The sequence below is a fragment of the Theropithecus gelada genome, chromosome 8 (genome assembly GCF_003255815.1).
Source record: "Theropithecus gelada isolate Dixy chromosome 8, Tgel_1.0, whole genome shotgun sequence".
NCBI classification, from domain to species: domain Eukaryota; kingdom Metazoa; phylum Chordata; class Mammalia; order Primates; family Cercopithecidae; genus Theropithecus; species Theropithecus gelada.
In genome coordinates, this window is record NC_037676.1 from 4300616 (window position 1) to 4317647 (window position 17032).

A 17032-nucleotide genomic window follows, 5' to 3' on the forward strand; every position below is an offset into this window, starting at 1 on the left:
AAATAGAAGGATGTTTGGCAGCATGCAAAATACAGAAACATATGCTCTTAAAATTAAACTTTGCAGTCTTACCAAGAAGATAACACTAATGAACATGGAACAGTCAGAAAACAGACAACAGTAAACATTTTCTTCTTAAATCAGTGGGCTAGAATGTATAAGCAAACAAACCTCATAGAGGCTATACCAATGCCAGCTGGATTCTTAAGGGGGTTGAGATCTGAGAATAATCTCAAAGTTCTCATGCTTCAGGGTACATAAACATCTCTTGGGCTGCTTCTTAAATGGCTGCTCCGATTTCAGAGATTCTGAATCAAAGACTTGTAGTTGGGCCCAGGGCTCTTCAGGTTTAACATGATCCCCACATGATTCCGACAAAAAGCCACACTCTAAGAAACACTGCAACTGTGATAAATAATGTGGCATGTTTTGAGTATATGGAGGAGAGCATCATGACTGGGACCCTGAATTTGTATTAGCATAGATTTTCTCAAAGAATTTTTTGAAGACCCTACTCTTTCCAGATATTCTGTGAATAAGTCTTGCAAGAGCTGAGTGCTATTTTATTTCATGCTGGCATATCAAAAGCTATGAGATGTTCTGGAGAAACCTAATTAACATGGCTTAACCCAATGCTTCCCAAAGTCACTTCATCAGACAGCTCCCTTCCTTCCCCCATCCCCTATTTTAAAAAATTAATAACTACTAACACACCACAAATAGAACAAAGTATGGAAAGTGACATATGGAGTACTGAAAAATATAAGGCAAAACAAGTGGACTGGGCAATACTATTGGCAATCCTGAGGAGTAAGCAAGGACAGACTTGAAGTAAAAGGCAAAAGGCAGGTCGATAAGGCTTCTGAGCAGGAACATCGTGATAGCAATGCTTAATTAAGGACCATCGATCTGGCTCAGATTGAACAAACTATTAGAAAACTGACCAAAAAGGCCGGGCGCGGTGGCTCAAGCCTGTAATCCCAGCACTTTGGGAGGCCGAGACGGGCGGATCACGAGGTCAGGAGTTCGAGACCATCCTGGCTAACACGGTGAAACCCTGTCTCTACTAAAAAATACAAAAAACTAGCCAGGCGAGGTGGTGGGCGCCTGTAGTCCCAGCTACTTGGGAGGCTGAGGCAGGAGAATGGCGTAAAAACCCGGGAGGCGGAGCTTGCAATGAGCTGAGATCCGGCCACTGCACTCCAGCCTGGGCGACACAGCAAGACTCCGTCTCAAAAAAAAAAAAAAAAAAAAAAGAAAACTGACCAAAAAAATGCATTGAAATATCTGTGAATGAAATGTTTCGATTTCACTACGAACTCAATATAGTAAGTATACGAACCTGAAAACCACTCAAATTGTCACATTTCTTCCTAAGTTAGATTTATTTACTACTTATGTTCTTATTCCAACTTTTATTAGCATTTTTTTTAAAAACCCTGCCTGTCTCTTAGCCCTACCTTGAACTGTAACTGTTGGTAAAGTGATTACCTTTTGTACTTGCAGCTTTGCAGGTGCAAAATCTTCATCAAGGGCTAAGCACTGAAGAAAGAGTTGTAAGGCATCACCTAAAAAACCAGCATCGTAGAGCACTTTTCCTTTCCTGAAGTAGACCTTCAATAAAAGCACATATATAAAACCTTTGTGGTAAGAATTGCTTTTTAAAAAGTCATTATCAAGTAAAGAAAAACAACAGTTTGCTCAGCAATGCTGATTTTGGGCCAAGCAATGCTGATTTTAGCTCACACCTGTAATCCCAGCACTTTGGGAGGCTGACAAAGGTGGATCACTTGAGTTCAGGAGTTTGAGACCAGCCTGGTCAACCTGGTGAAACCCCGCCTCTACTGAAAATACAAACACTAGCCAGGCGTGGTGGCATGCACCTGTAATCCCAGCTACTTGGGAGGCTAAGGCACAAAAATCACGTGAACGTGGGAGGCGGAGGTTGCAGTGAGCTGAGATCACACCAGTGCACTCCAGCCTGGGTGACGGAGCAAGACTGTCTCAAACAAACAAAAAATGGAAATGCAGATTTTAAAATTCTGAATAATTGAGGCCAAAGCATTTTAAAGGCATACCTACACACCATCCTGGAGAAACACTAATAGGGGAACTGAGGCCCAGACAATGACTTTTTGACCAAAGTTCCACACCAAGTCAGAGCTTGGCAGGATCAGAAATACCATGTCCCCACACTTTAAGGAAATTACTGATTTAAATATTATTGATTTAATAAGAACTGTTTGAGGGAAAAGGAAATTACATGTAAAATTATACTGACTTTAAGAATGCATCAAAATTAAAGAAATATTAAATGTGAAAAAAACTTTGTCCTAGATTTAGGGCAATATGGTAAATTTCTTCCAAGTTATTAGGAATCTATAATTGCCCATGCTATTTTTTAAGAAAGTACTTATAGACATAACACTTTTCATAAATCCCTTATTTTGTCTTTCACTTTTCTCCTTTGTAATGTGAGTTCAGCAAACTCTATGACAAAAATTAGAATCCCACTAATTATCACTGATAAACCCAAAATTCAGTTTGTGGGTTGGTCCACCAACAAAGTATCAACTGGTAAGCTTTAAATATTCCTTGCTTATGTGATTAGAATGAAAGAGATTCTTAGTATTAATATCAGAGGAGCCTAAAGAACGTTCTAGTCAAACAGTTTTTTAGCTACCACTTTAATGGCTGAAGAAAACCTTTCTGATTACATCACTTCTGTGGTAAGTCCAGAAGATTCCTTTTCAATAGTTTTAAAGCCATGCACACCAACCACTGCCCTCTTATTCTGAGTATATTTGCCTTGTACTAACCAGTCATGCCATCGTGAAACTTCGTATCATTTCTCTAATTAATTTATAATTTTTAGAGCAGCCTTACTACACTGTCCTCAAAGGCACAGTTTGAATAGAGGGGAAAAGTCACATAAAAGAGTAACTTGTATCTTAAAGAACACATTTGGACTAATTTGCCTTGACAATTTGATAAAAAGGAGAATCTGTAAACTGATTGTATGTCATACACATTTCTAAGTCTTTTTAAAAGCCACATGAGCAAGGCAACTGCCTTTGTCCCTATCTTCTGAATTAAATCACTGCCTAATCACCTAGTTACCATATAATACCTCCCAAAGTTTCCAACTTTAAGAACCTATTCTCTTTCCATTAATAAATCTCATTCAATGAAGTCCAGTTTGCATCCATCTTCACAATATGGCAAGCTGTATTTCTTTGCAGATATTTTGTATAATAAAGTCTTTTTTTTCCTGTACCATGAATCGTTTGTTCCTAATTTATGAAAGAAAAGTCTCTTATTATTAAAAAAAATTGTGAGATGATACTCATCCTCTCAAAATACTGCACCCAGATTGGTTTTTGAGATGGGGTCTGTCACCAAGGCTGGAATGCAGTGGTAATTCAGGGGCACAACCTCAATCTCCAGGGCTCCAGTGACCTTCCCACTTCAGCCTCTCGAGTAGTTGGGACTACAGGCACAAACAACCATGCCAGGCTCATTTTTGTATTTTTTGTAGAGACAGAGTTTCACCATGTTGCCCAGGCTGGTCTCAAACTCTTAGGCTCAAGCAATCCGTCCAACTCAGCCTCCCAAAGTGCTGGGATTACAGGAATGAGCCATTGCACCTAGCTGAACCTACATTTCTGGAGCACTAGGTATTTTATTTGGAGTCAACATCTACTTTGTTAAAATTCGTAACTGTGAATGAATGCATGTCCCCTATAGTTGAAATTTTACAATTTATGCAAACATAAAACAGTAATTTTACCTCAGGCCAATCTGGAAGTTGAAAAAGAACTGCATTTAAATCTTCAATGGCTGCTTTAAACTCTTGGAGACCAGCATATGATTCCGCTCTGTAAATTTTTACAATCAAGTCACTGGGCTCTGAAATAAATATTTTATAAGGATATGATTATTTTTAAAAGATTATTACATAATCCACAAAATATGATCATACCAGATTAAGAAATGACTTAGTGATTCCAGGGTTAATAATCACCAAACTAAAGTCTATAAGCCAAGGGCAGTACAGGCACAACCCATTTTACATGTTGAATCTTATCTAGAAGTTGTATCAAATCATTGTAAGTAGATCATTTTAGTGGAGGAAACTGTTTTCCAGAATATTGTAAATACTTTTATAATATGAATAATCACTCTTAAGAAAACTTTTTTTTTTAACAAAGGGTAGTCTATAAAGATTTTGAAGACATCTTTCTTAGATGTTTAGATTTGCCTTTTTATAGTAAATCTTATATTTTTACCCTACTTTCTAAGTCCTCATTGACAAAAATAGCCATATGTGTAACTATTGCATGTGGAATTCCCACAGTGACAAGGGACTGACAAAGGCTCAATCTTATGAGGGTATACAGTAGTCTTGATTCTGGAGGAAATGAGTTAATAAGAGTCAGCTTTTAAGAGAGCGAATTTTAATTCCTGCCACTAGCAAAAACGGTATTGGCCCACTTCAAAATATATTTAATTTAAAATACTCCTGAGAAAAAAGGCTTTGTTATTCGTTTCACTATCATCTACATCTGTACTTAAGAAGCCAAATTATTATCTTATGGCATTCAGAATTTCAGACACTTAGCTGGTTCACTGATATTACTGCAATCAATTACTACAGGTACGCAGATTCTAAAACTGATGTCCAAGCAAGAAATTAATTTTTAATATAGCAACAAATGACATCAACTTGACTCTTATTTTAAAGCTATCTTTGAGATCTTTAAAAGCATAAGGTACTCATTGTAAGATGGGCATAAAGACCTTAATGCCTCTAAATAAAATTTAATAAAATTAATCAATAGCTGCCGGGTTTACTCTAGTTTTTAGATGACTGCTTTTCTATTGATAACTCTCACTTGAGCAATTAATTTAGGAAGGCCTCTTTCAGTTGCTGGTGCCTGAGAACTGGAATTACAATGTTCCCACAATTTTATATCAATGAAAACATTTAAAGAGTAAAATTAATATTTTATAAAACTTTTTACTTCTTAAAAAAGACATGTCTAGAGTATTTTGTCTGGTGCTTCTTAAAGCAATGAAAAATTATCTCCGAACAAAATGCATATGAATTAAAAGTTCAATATGATTAATCAATCAAGAATTAAGAGTTCCTAGCACAAACCTAGACCCTGTAGGTATTCAAAAATGTTTTACATTATTCCTGTCTTTGAGGAGGTTATAATCTAGCTAGAAAATTTTACTGTGAAACAGCATCATGCAATACTGACTTGTCAAGTACAACTGGAGTTGAAAAAACAGAGCGATGTATGGCAAAATAGTCTAACAATGAGTAGTAAAAGCATCAGCATCAAAAACTCCAGGCTATAAAGGACTGGGCTCAGAAAGTGCAGTTTTCCACCCACAGCTGGCGTGCTTCCAAAAGCATCCTTGAGACAGACTCCGCTCTAGTACCTCCAGCGAGAAGGAGTTCACTATCACAACAAGCAGCCCATTCTTGGATTTTTATTTTTTTTAATTTCAATTTTCTTATATATCAAGTTCTCACTCCTTTATATTTGATGCCATGCACATTCAGAACTGTTGAATATTTCCCCTTTTATCCATGCCTTCACTGCTCAATCACCTTTATAGTTTCTTTATGGCAGCAGTGAGTGACTCAGAAGACCTGTCTTTGAAAAAACAGTCAAACTATAAAATGTATCCACTCTGACCAAAGCAAAAAAAGACATATTCCTTCCCCTCTCCACACAGAAAACTTCAGGATATTGAGATCTCCCTAAAGGAGGTCCTAAACAGTATATGTTGGGGTAAGAAGAGAAGATGCACACCCTAGAGATAAAAAGAGCCAGATTTTAAAACACTTGCTCCCTAACTCCTTGTATGTAATGTTCTTATTGAGAATTTCCAGTGTTAATGGATTATTTTGAATGATTTAAAAAAAAAAAAAGAAAAAAGACAACAAAACCCTCATCAGGTGAGTTCAAACTTCCAATACTTTTTTAAAAAGATTAGGACCATCACACTTACTGATCTCAAATTCTTTTTAATTCTAAAAAAGAGCCAAGTGCACTAAAAGAGCCCCTTTGAAAAGCATACACAAGGTCTGCCTTCCATGTAAACTTTCAAGAAAGGCAACAAAATGGCAATCAGTCCTGACTGTATCATTAACTTAAGTTTGAAAGACTCAATAAGTATTTACTGTATGCTATGTGACCTTGAGGACACTAGAGAGAACTAGTCACCTCGCTGCACACGCCATCAGGGAAGATCCTGGCGCTCACTCCATTACTGCAGGTATCTGTAGTGCCCAGCAAGTGCCTGGCATATTATATACTTTCCATTTTTTTTTTTTTTTTTTGAAATTGACAAAAGTTCATATTTTCAAAATTTTCAAAAAAAGTTGTTAAAATTTGATAAAGTTGTCAAAATTGACAACTTTGACAAAAATCCAGAGACAACATGGTTTGGGCTAATTGTATTGAATATGACTGTGGTACTTAACTCTGTGATCTTATTCTAAATCACTTGGTGTCTCTGGTCTTGTTTCCATATCTACCAGAAGCAGGGACAGATGTACTAGTGGTCATTATTTAATTAACTGCCTGATCTTTATCTTTAGTCCTGATTTTTCACACTAACTTCAGATTCATCAAATTTCCAACTGCCTGCCATACTTTTTCTCAAACTCAGCATGTTCTTCACCAAAAAAGCATTTTTCACTGTATTCTCTATCACTGACACCACTAACTTCCCAAATCAGAATCAGCTTTGTAAATGTCACCTCCTATGATATGCCTCAAATCTGCCCTTTTCCAATCCTATTGCTAGTAACCCTGGGTTAGGCTCCCCAAATCTCTCTCTAGTACTATTGCAATAGCTTGCTAACTGGTCTCCCAGCCTTCAGTTCTACTCTACCTACATCCTTACCATCCACAAGATAAAACAGGTATTATTTAGTACAAGTTCCTCCACGCCTGGCTCCTGCCCATCTCTCCAGCCTTAATTATCATTATGAACCTCCCACTCACTCAAAGTCCCAACTATACCTCACTACCCACACTGCCCCATGCATACCATTCTATTTCATGGCCTCCTTCCTGTGCTGAGCTCCTCCCTTATCATACCATTCTTTATCTTGATAACTTTTTATCATCCAGCAAGACTCAGCTCACCAATCTCCTCCCAAGATGCTTTGCTTTGGGTCTTCCTCCACAATTTATGATAACCACCAAGAGCATGATCTGGCTCCTCCACCTACTCACTGTGACTTGGGGCAAATTTCAAGTAGTATCTGTACTTTAATTTCCTTAGCTTTAAAATTCAGGGGCTTTTAAAACATTAACACCACTATGTGCTGTTCTAAATGATTTACAATCTTCAGCACAATTCTACACGGATCTAGCATTGTCCACATTTTTACAGAAAACAGCGGAGAGCTTGCCCATGATCATACAGCTAGTAATTGGTGGATTCGAGATTCTAACTCAGGAAGCCAGCTCCAGAGTTCTAGCTGTTTACCTCCACACTATTAATATGTTGGTAACAGTCTCTACCTCAAGGGTTACTCATGAGAGTAAGTTAATGGGTGCAAAGTACTTAGAACAGGGCTTGGCACACTGAAAGCATGGCATGTTTGCTATTACGATTCTGTACCTTCATTGTATATATATGGCAATTATTAAAGTAATTTAAAGATTTGTGAACTCCATTATTTACTGCCTTTTATCCTCAGATCCTGGCTTTGATAAATGTTTCCTGAACTACGGAAAATTCATTAAAATTCGATTCCTTAAGCTCAATTCATGTTGCCATTTTCTCTTCTTTTACATTCACCAGTATTATCTGTAAGTCATTCGGCAAGTAAAAAGATTTAAATAAGACTCTGCTCCCAGAGGAATCTAATCTTCAGCTGTCCAAAGCATTTATTTCACGGGATGAAGAGAGAGTTGGTCATGGTTTCCTATCTTTGTTCCAGTCCTTAGGGATCTGTGATTAGTAACAGGAGTCTTAAAGTTGTTTCTTTAGTTCACCTTCAAGAAAGTTTTTTTTCAAATCACAAAAGCTTAAAAAATGTTTAGTCATAAAATTTGAAAAATATAGAAATAAGAGTTAAAAACTATCTTTTTCCCATCACAAAGAAACAGCCAGTGTTGGTATTAACAAAAGAAAAAAATTACCACAAATTTAAAGTTCGGATTGGCTTTTATTTGTGATTCTAGAAATGGGCAACACCTCATTCTACAAAATGAGTGTTCTGAAGAGCTAAGCAGAGGAGGTTAGCCTTCTAGGCAGAAAAGGGCTGAAGAAAGCAGAAATAAGGGACAAAAAGTAGATTGGTTGTTTCAAAGTTGAAAACTTTCTTTACAGGGTTAAAACACAGAGGACTTTCTTATTTCACTAACTCACGTTGACTGAAATCTCGTTTTGTTTTTTTTTTAAGAAAACTGGCTCATTTCAATTCAAATTCAAAGTTCAGTTTGATTATGTGGCACTTAGCACAAGGGCCTCCATTCTAATTCTGTCTGGTCTGCTGGTGCCTAATGCAGGAGGTCAGTCTAAAACAACGGCCTCCCATATATTTTTGTTCTTTATGTGTGAAGTACATTTTTAACATGTAGTTTTATAAAATATATCACATATGCTGTTTATAATCTGCTTTTTTCTTCCATGTAATACTAGTCCACATGATTTTTAATAGTTGCAAAATATCCTACTATATACACAACCTATTTAAAAATTTCCTACTCTGCAATTAAGTTACTTCTAACTTTTGGCAGTATAAAAAGTATAACAAATGTCTATTTATCTATCTTTATGTATCTGCTTACCTTTTTAGTTATTTGCTATACAGTATGTAGAAAGTTATTTACTGTACTTTTTTTTTATTTATTTGAGAAAAGATCTCACTCTGTAGCCCAGGCTGGAGTGCAGTGGCATTATCATGGCTCACTGCAGCCTCGACCTCCTGTGCTCAATAGATCCTCCAGCCTCAGTAGCTGGGACTCCAGGTGCATGTCCCCACACCTGTCTAATTTTTTAATATTTTGTACAGATAGGGTACCACTATGTTGCCCAGGCTGGTCTCAAACTCTTGGGCTCAAGTGGTCCTCCCTCCTTGGTCTCCCAAAGTTTTGGCATTATATGCATGAGCCACCATGCTGGGCCTACAAAGTTATATACATATACAACATTTCCAACACATTCTGCCAACCCTTCTTTTATAAAAACTTTATTTTACACTCCACAAGCTGTGTTTTTTCTCTTTGCTAGAAATATATAAATTAAAAATAGCATCATAATTTTAACAACCTCCATTTCTTCATTAAGTTTGACCTTTAAAACTTTGTGTTTATTCAGTATTTGGGCTGTGTATAAAGTTCTCTATTCATATCCTTTTTCTCATTTTTGTGAGTGTCTTTTTCTTAGATTTATATATCAAGCTATCAAAATTTTCAAAGGCTAACCAGAATATCAATTTTTTTTTTTTTTTTGCTTCTATTGCTTCGTTAAGTTCAGTATAGTAGGACTTGGTTACCAGGGCTGAGCTCAAAGCTACCAACTGATAAGTTGTTGATGATTGATTAAGAATGTTCAGGAGTAGGAGTTTGGGATTAAGATCATAAACACTGGATACAGAAATTGGGTTCACATCCCCTTTTGGTAGTTTAACTGTTTGAAATCTCCTCACCTATAATATGCTTACCTCTAAAACACCTACATTTTATAACTGCTGTGAGGATTGAATAAGATAATGCATGTTAAACAGTTAACACCACACCTGGGACATACACGCTCCATCTATAAGAGTTGCTGATAACATTCCAAAATATCTCAAAACAAGGTGATGAAGATATTAGATTAGCCCTTGATACAAGGTACAGAAGAGCATTTTCTACCTTGTCTTTTACCCGCATAAATGGTAGCCTAGATAAGAAACATCTTTAGGGATCAGCAGAGCAGACTGGACAACAGACAACACAAAGGTGGGTCGAGGGGAGGGGAAGCAAAAGAGCTTACCAAAGGGAAAGAAAAAACCAAACAGAAGCTTCCATCTTGCATTATAGAGTTCCCTGAAGTCATTCAACTTCAATAATAAAACAATTCCAATTTTCAGAAATATCTTTGGAAAGAGGCAGAACACTATACAAAATCATTTAAAATTTTACTTGAGATTTTCCAAGCCTCTTAGAAATATTCCAACAAATACACAAATGATTCTGAATAAACAAAAAGTTAATATATAAATAACTCGAAATCTAAGATAATTCAGTTTTGGTAAATTCTGCATTTGATGAATGAGAAACAGATTAAAAAACAAATTATTCATTTGAAATGGGACACTTCAATCAGTTTTTTTATCATTTATATCAATAGCCATTATAGTTGATGTTTTTAGTAACCCTGAGGCACTAAAAAAAAAAAAAAAATCCTTAAAGTATATTATGAATCAAAGAAAATAATTAGAGATACAGTCTTGGTTAAGAAGAAGTCAATTAGGCAGTAAACCCCATTTTCTAGGGATTTTCAATTTGCTGCAATTATAAAAGAAACAAAAAATACAAACTCTACAAGGACAGGGACTTTATTTTACTCCTTTTTATATTTCTAGCACCTAAAACAATGCCTGGTATATAGTAGCTACTCAATAAAAAACTGTTGGATGGTAAGAATAGGTTTATGTTTTACATGCTAATTTTAAAATAAACTTTGCGTTTAGAATCAATATGCACATATTTGGGTTCTGCTTTCAGTTTTAACTTGGTCACTTACTTGCCTTAAGAAAGTCACCTAAAATTCTTGGGACTTTTCTTAAATCTGTGAATTAGGTGTACTAATACTTGCCCTCCTATCTCACATGAGTTTGTGTATGGATCAATTACGATAATAGAAATGAAAATACTTGTGAACTATAATCACCATACAGACATCAATGTTTACTGTTTCAAGTCCTCTGCACAATAAGGAAGGACATAAATAAGTTACAGGAGCCTCCCTTTATCCCGGGGGGGGGGGGATACGTTCCAAGACCCCCACGGATACCTGAAACTTCGGATAGTACCAAGCCCTATATATACTATGATGCCTATGATAAACTTTAATTTATAAATTAGGTATAGTAAGAAGTTAGTAACAATAACTGATGATAAAATAGAACAATAATAATATGCTGTGATAAACGGTACATGAATGTGGTCTCTCAAAATATTTTATCATACTGTACTATGTGGGTAACTGAAACCACAAATAAGGGGAAACTACTGTATTGTTTAAATTCAAATTTCTTCATTTTAACCTAGTTATGAAATAAAAACCCTCCACATTTTCTTTAAATGTATTCAGTATTTACCTATAATTTGACTGATCTTCTGATAGCTAAAGCTTTTCAGTATCTATAGTTTATTGATGAATGCTAAACTGCTAGTTAACATGTGTAAACTAAAATCGGGATGTAATCTTTACTCTCTACCAAGTGACAGAACAGAACAGGATGTAAAATCTCAAGGTTTAGATTCCAGTTTCAGCGAAATCACCTTCTGGCCAAAACACACTTCTACATTTTAAAAATATTTAATCAATATTTACTGGGCATTACTCTGTGTCAGGCACTATTTAAAGCACTTAGCATGTTTTTACTCATTTGATTCTCACAACACCCTATGAGGTAGAGACTATTCTCATTTTTCAGATAAGGAAACCAAAACACAGAGAGGTTAGGCAACATGCACAAGGTCGGAGAGAGCCGAGGGCTGTGTTGGGAATGGAAGCCAGGTGTCAGCTTCCAGCATGCAGAGCTTTAATCACTAAGCCACATTGCATGTCTATCCATAGGTGCCTCAGTTTCCCTCTGAGGATAATATTATGGTACTCCATAGAATTCTCTGTGAAGATCAAATGATATTAATATGAATAATGTAAAAATACTGGGTAACAGTCAAGGATCATATTTTTATTTTTATTTATTTTTTATTTTTATTTTTTGAGACTGAGTCTTGCTCTGTTGCCCAGGCTGGTGTGCAGTGGTGTGGTCTCTGCTCACTGCAAGCTCCACCTCCAGGGTTCAAGCAATTCTCCTGCCCCAGCTCTGCGGTAGCTGGAACTACAGGCACGTACCACCACGCCTGGCTAATTTTTTCTATTTTTGGTAGATACAGGGTTTCACCATGTTGGCCAGGCTAGTCTCGAACTCCTGGCCTCAACTGATGCGCCCACCTTGGTCTCCCAAAGTGCTGGGATTACAGGTGTGAGCCACCATGCCTGGTCAAGGATTACAGAATTAATATTAAAGACAAAATTTTCCTTACCCAAATATTTTAAAACAAAATGTTCTCCCCCTTATAACCTTTATTTTTCTTTTAACCTGTACAAATTGTAAATTATACTGTTCTGTTGTCTTCTTTTAGGGGAGAGGTGAACACACGAAGGAGACGAGTCAGTGTAAAAAAACGTTAAACACAAAAGGCAGACAGCATGGCTTAGTGGGATCATTTCAATAGGCTCAAGTACAGAGATTCAGTGCAGGAAAAACTTTACATAATATCCTTGAATACTAAAAAGACAGAAAGTTATGAAACATCTGAGAGTTAATACCAAAAGATCAATGGTTTAAATGTTATCTAAATATATTTCAATTCAACAGAAACTTATGTAATCTAAATGGGAAACTTCTGATTTTGGCAAAGGTTTTCAAGCTTTCTTTTGCTGCTGGCAGAGATAAGTTTGGATGTGTGTGGGCTAACTGCAGACTAGATTTTTTCTAGTTAATAGTATTTACTTGTTTCATTATAAGAATTACATGAAAAAATTATAGTGAAGATCTTTTTTTCATTATCAATAATGACAGGGTCATTAATAACTACAACTGTACAGTTATATAAATACATGTCAAATGCCTAACTTGCCAATTCCAAAGAAGTTAAAGCCTAACGATCATACAAATGGATTATGACTGCACTCGTTAACATTTTGATTTACGCCCATAAATTGTGAAACACTTATAAATCGGCCCTTTACCAACTCTAATAGCTCTGAGATTTTTTTCCCATTTTACTTCACATTAATAATTCAAAAGATTTAAAAAACTTATCCTCATTAGTGCCATTCGGACATTTTCAAGTATGGAATTAATGATTCTTGAAAGAACTAAAAATGAGGAAAAAATTAGCTAATGAGGTGAAAGTCAGAAGACGTGGGTTCTATTCCTGCAAGAGTAGAATTAAGTTGCTAAGTGCACAAAATCCCCACGTGCAATCTATGCAGCTTGTAAAAAGCAGAGATTACATCTTTCAGAGCCTTTTCCTGTTAAACATAACATCCTCGATACAAGAACCAAAATCTCTGTTAATTATTATTGGTCACAGAATGTTAAGCTAGACCTCAATTAGCAAATGTGTTCACTGTTCTTCCATGGACCAGGACCTGGATTCTTGTGAAACACCTAATTTAAGGTCGAATCACTGCATCAGTAGTACTGTCCGTAAGTTTCAGCCTCAGTGACCAAAAAAACTTCTTTGGATATGTATAATAAACATTTTCATCAGATGAGCTATAAGGCAGGATGAACCCTAGACCAACGTTTAGGAGAAGTGGAAGATACAGCGCTGCCTCTCAACCAGTTAACAGTGTGACTGTGCGCAAGTCTTCACTGCCTGGCATCTGCTTCTTTGCTTTAAAAATCATACCATGGTCAGTTACTAGATGGTCTGTACAGCTGAGTCCAGTTTCTCTTCTCTTTATTCACCCAGAGAGACAGAGTCATCCGTATCAGAATTCTGTATTCCAAACACTTTTCTTTTGTTCTGAGCCTATCTTTCTATTTTATAACTGCCTACTCCTCATAAAGGCACTGAAAGAATACAAAAATCTCCGGTGGTTGTGCTTCGAACTCTAAAGATATTAAACAATGCAAGATCTTGACGTAAGTTCAATATGACTAACCACTTGGGACAAAAGATGACCCGAAAGATGATCCTTTCAGTTACACAGTCTATAAATTTACCTGTAATACCTAAAGTCAGCTGCTATTCTAGATGTCTATTTTCTTGGGGATTATTCCCCCAACTATCATGCCATTCCCCCAACTATCATGCCAATGGATAGACACTAAAATCTTGAAATACGCGTAACACAAGGTTTATCAACAGTGGCACTTGGGGCCTGACAATTCTTTGTTGTGGGAATCCTGCTGTGCCTCATAGGATGTCTGAGCAGCACCCCGGGCCTCTCCCACTAGATGTCGGTACCAGCACCACCCCCACAAGAGGTGGCAACCAAAAATGTCTCCAGATATTGCTCTAGATAATGCCCCCTGAGAGAGGGGAGGTAAATCCCGCTGGTAAAGAACTACTGATTTAAAGAACAACTCTTCCTTTTACATAAGAGAAGCTTGACACTGCCCCCTTTCAGCGCCTAAAACCACCTTAAGAAGAAAGTGCTAGCTAACCTAGGTTAGGAGGCCGAGGCTGCTTCTTGGAGACTAAGAAATGCACTCAAGACCTACAAGGCCTTTCCCCACAGCTTGATCCTAAGTGGAACGGCCAAGAGAAGCGTGGCAAAGAACTCTGGATCAGGAAGCCCCTCTCATCTTTACCATAAGCTAGGTGCACTGCAAAGTACATAGGAAATAAGCATGATCTGAAACAGGCCGGCTGAAACTTTCGAGAGAAACCAGTTCAGGCATTTCCAGGTAGCAAGGGACCACCCGGGGCAGCTCCGCCCCGCGCCCCAAGCCCGGCGGCCTGCGGGGCCTCCCGGGGCCGGGTGCCCGCCCGGAGCTCCCGCCACGCCCACCGGACGTCACCCGTTACACAACGACCCCCGCCCCCAGCTTATGCAATTCTGCCCTCCCGCGGCTCCCAATTGTCCCGGTGACTTTTGTGGGTGAGGAAGGGAGAAGCCGCCTTCCCGGCCTAGTTGTCCTCGCGGGGGATTCTCTCCCCACCCCGGCAGTCGTTTCCCCGCGGCGGGCCTGGCGCGAGAAAGTCAATTCCCGGAAAGCGCGCGGCAGGAAGCGAGCGGCCGCTCGGGATAGCCCAGCTCCCACCCATCCCGCGCCGGGGCACCCACGGCTCCGGTCACCCACTCCGCGCCCGGAGCGCGCGCCCGACGGCCAGGCCGCGGCCGAGGGAACCCCGCGCCGAGCGCCCCTCCCCGCGCTGCGTCACAGTCGGCTCCCAGGGCGATCCCCATTGTGACCGAAGCACCCCGGGGCGCCGCCCCCTCCCACACCCCCCAGCACCCCGAGACCCGACACGCCAGTGGCCCAGCGGCCCCGGGGAAGCAGAGGAGACTCCCGGGACGCAGACAAGCTCCGGGTCCCCGGCCCTCGGGGCCAGGAGGGTGCGGTCGGCCCGGCCCCGCCGCATCCCCGCGCGGTCACCTGCTCGCAGCGCCTCGCAGGCGGCGGCCAGGGCCTCCCGGTAGCGCCCCTGGTGTAGCAGCTCCCCGAGTCTGCCAGCCGCCCGGGCCCGCTCGCGCTGGCCCGGGAACCACTTCTCGGCCAGGTGGTTGAGGACGACGCTGGTTCTGAAGTCTGAGGCGGCGATGGCGGCTGCCAGAGGCGGCGGCCGCGGGGCGGTCCCTTCAGCATCAGTGGCACTGGCGGTGGCAGGCGGCAGCCGGTCCCGGCAGAGGCGGCAGCGGGCGCGGAGTTCCCTCCGCAGGCAGCGGCGGCAGTAGCTGTGGCCACAGGGCACGGTCACCGGCTCGCTCAGGAAGCCCCGGCAGCCCAGGCATCTGAGGAGCCCGCAGGCGCCGCCGTCCGCGCCCGCAGCCGGGGCCGCGCTCCAGCTCAGCCCGTGGCGGAGCCGGTAGTTGAACACCAGGCAGTCCACCAGGGCGCCCAGGCACTCGGGCCTGGCCGGGGCCCCGCGGCGCAGCGCCGCCGCGAACGCCTCCAGCGCGCCCTTCAGGTGGCCGCCCAGCGCCAGCAGCTCCCCGCGACGGAGCAGCAGTTCCCAGCGCTCCGACTCCGCGGCCGCGCGCTCCAGCCGAAGGCCGCTGCCGCCGCCCACTTCCCAGAACCGGCCTCGGCCCTGCGGCGCCGGGGCCATCTCCCGACTCCCTCCCGGGGAACTCCTCGCCACCGCCGGAGAGGACATGGCCCGCGGAGGGCTGCGCTGCCGCCGCCCGCCGCCACGGTCCCGGAGCCTCCCGGGCGCGCGGCTCCGCACGCGGCCCGCGAGCAGGGGGGCGTGGCGCGCGGACACGGCGGGGCGGCGCGCGCCCGGGAAGCCCCGAGGGCGGGGCCTGGCGAGGGCGGGGCCGGGCTCGGCGACGGCGCCGGGACTCCCCCACGCAGCCCGCGGCCGCGCTCCCGAGGAGCCAAGCGCTGGGCCCCGCCCCTCCCGAGCCCCCTCCCGGCGGGGGACGCAGGTCGGATGATTCCTCCGTCGGAGATCTAATTGGCTTCTCCGGAAAGGAGGGCTCGGCTCGTGACGGAACAAAGCCCGATGGAGCCCAGAGCCTCCGTCGCCGCTTGCCTGCTCGCCGACGCCCCCACTTGCGGTGGCCCACGCCCTTGCCGCGCGGGACTCAGGGTCACCACCCCTCCCCTGACGCCCCCGCCCAAGCCGGACCTGCCCCAACTCCTGGCGGGCGGGGGTCTCCCGGCGTGTCCTCACGCTTGTGCGGGTCTGCATTTTCATTCCTCTACGCCCAGGTTCCAGGTGGGCGCTCCCAAGCGGGGGGCCTGGGAGGGCACCTTCGGCAGATGACTGGGACTCTTCGGTTCTAGAGGACTCAACTTTAAACAGGAACACAAAACCCACGTTCCTGGGGCGACTCCCTCCAGAGGGCAAGGAATTTTTCCTGGTGCCAGGTGACTGCTGCCCTTTGCTTAAAACTCATCGTAGGCCCACCTCGAGGGAGAAAGCCCACACAGTTCCTCAGGTGTCTCCACACCTCAGGCACTGCCTTACAGCTGGTTAAGGTCTATAGTTGGCATATTTAAAAGAAAACACCGAGAAAAATGTTTTTCACGTGGCGGTCACCGTATTACTACAACCCAAGCAGGGTCTGCAGTTTTGCCAACAGA

The 17032-nt window shown here is 41.7% G+C and overlaps 1 protein-coding gene across 2 annotated transcripts in view; it reads right to left on the reverse strand.

The window, feature by feature from the left end:
* The window catches only part of LONRF1 (LON peptidase N-terminal domain and ring finger 1), a 32960-nt gene extending 16799 nt beyond the window's left edge, over window positions 1–16161 (reverse strand). For both annotated transcript variants that reach the window (XM_025395278.1, XM_025395279.1), the window contains exons 1-3: window positions 15377–16161; window positions 3791–3909; window positions 1492–1614 (exon numbers count right to left, since the gene is read on the reverse strand). In XM_025395278.1, coding sequence (XP_025251063.1) covers window positions 1492–1614; window positions 3791–3909; window positions 15377–16097 — 963 coding nt within the window. In that variant the 5' untranslated portion in view covers window positions 16098–16161. The remainder of the gene's footprint in view (window positions 1–1491; window positions 1615–3790; window positions 3910–15376) is intronic.
* Between the last annotated feature and the right edge of the window lie 871 nt (window positions 16162–17032).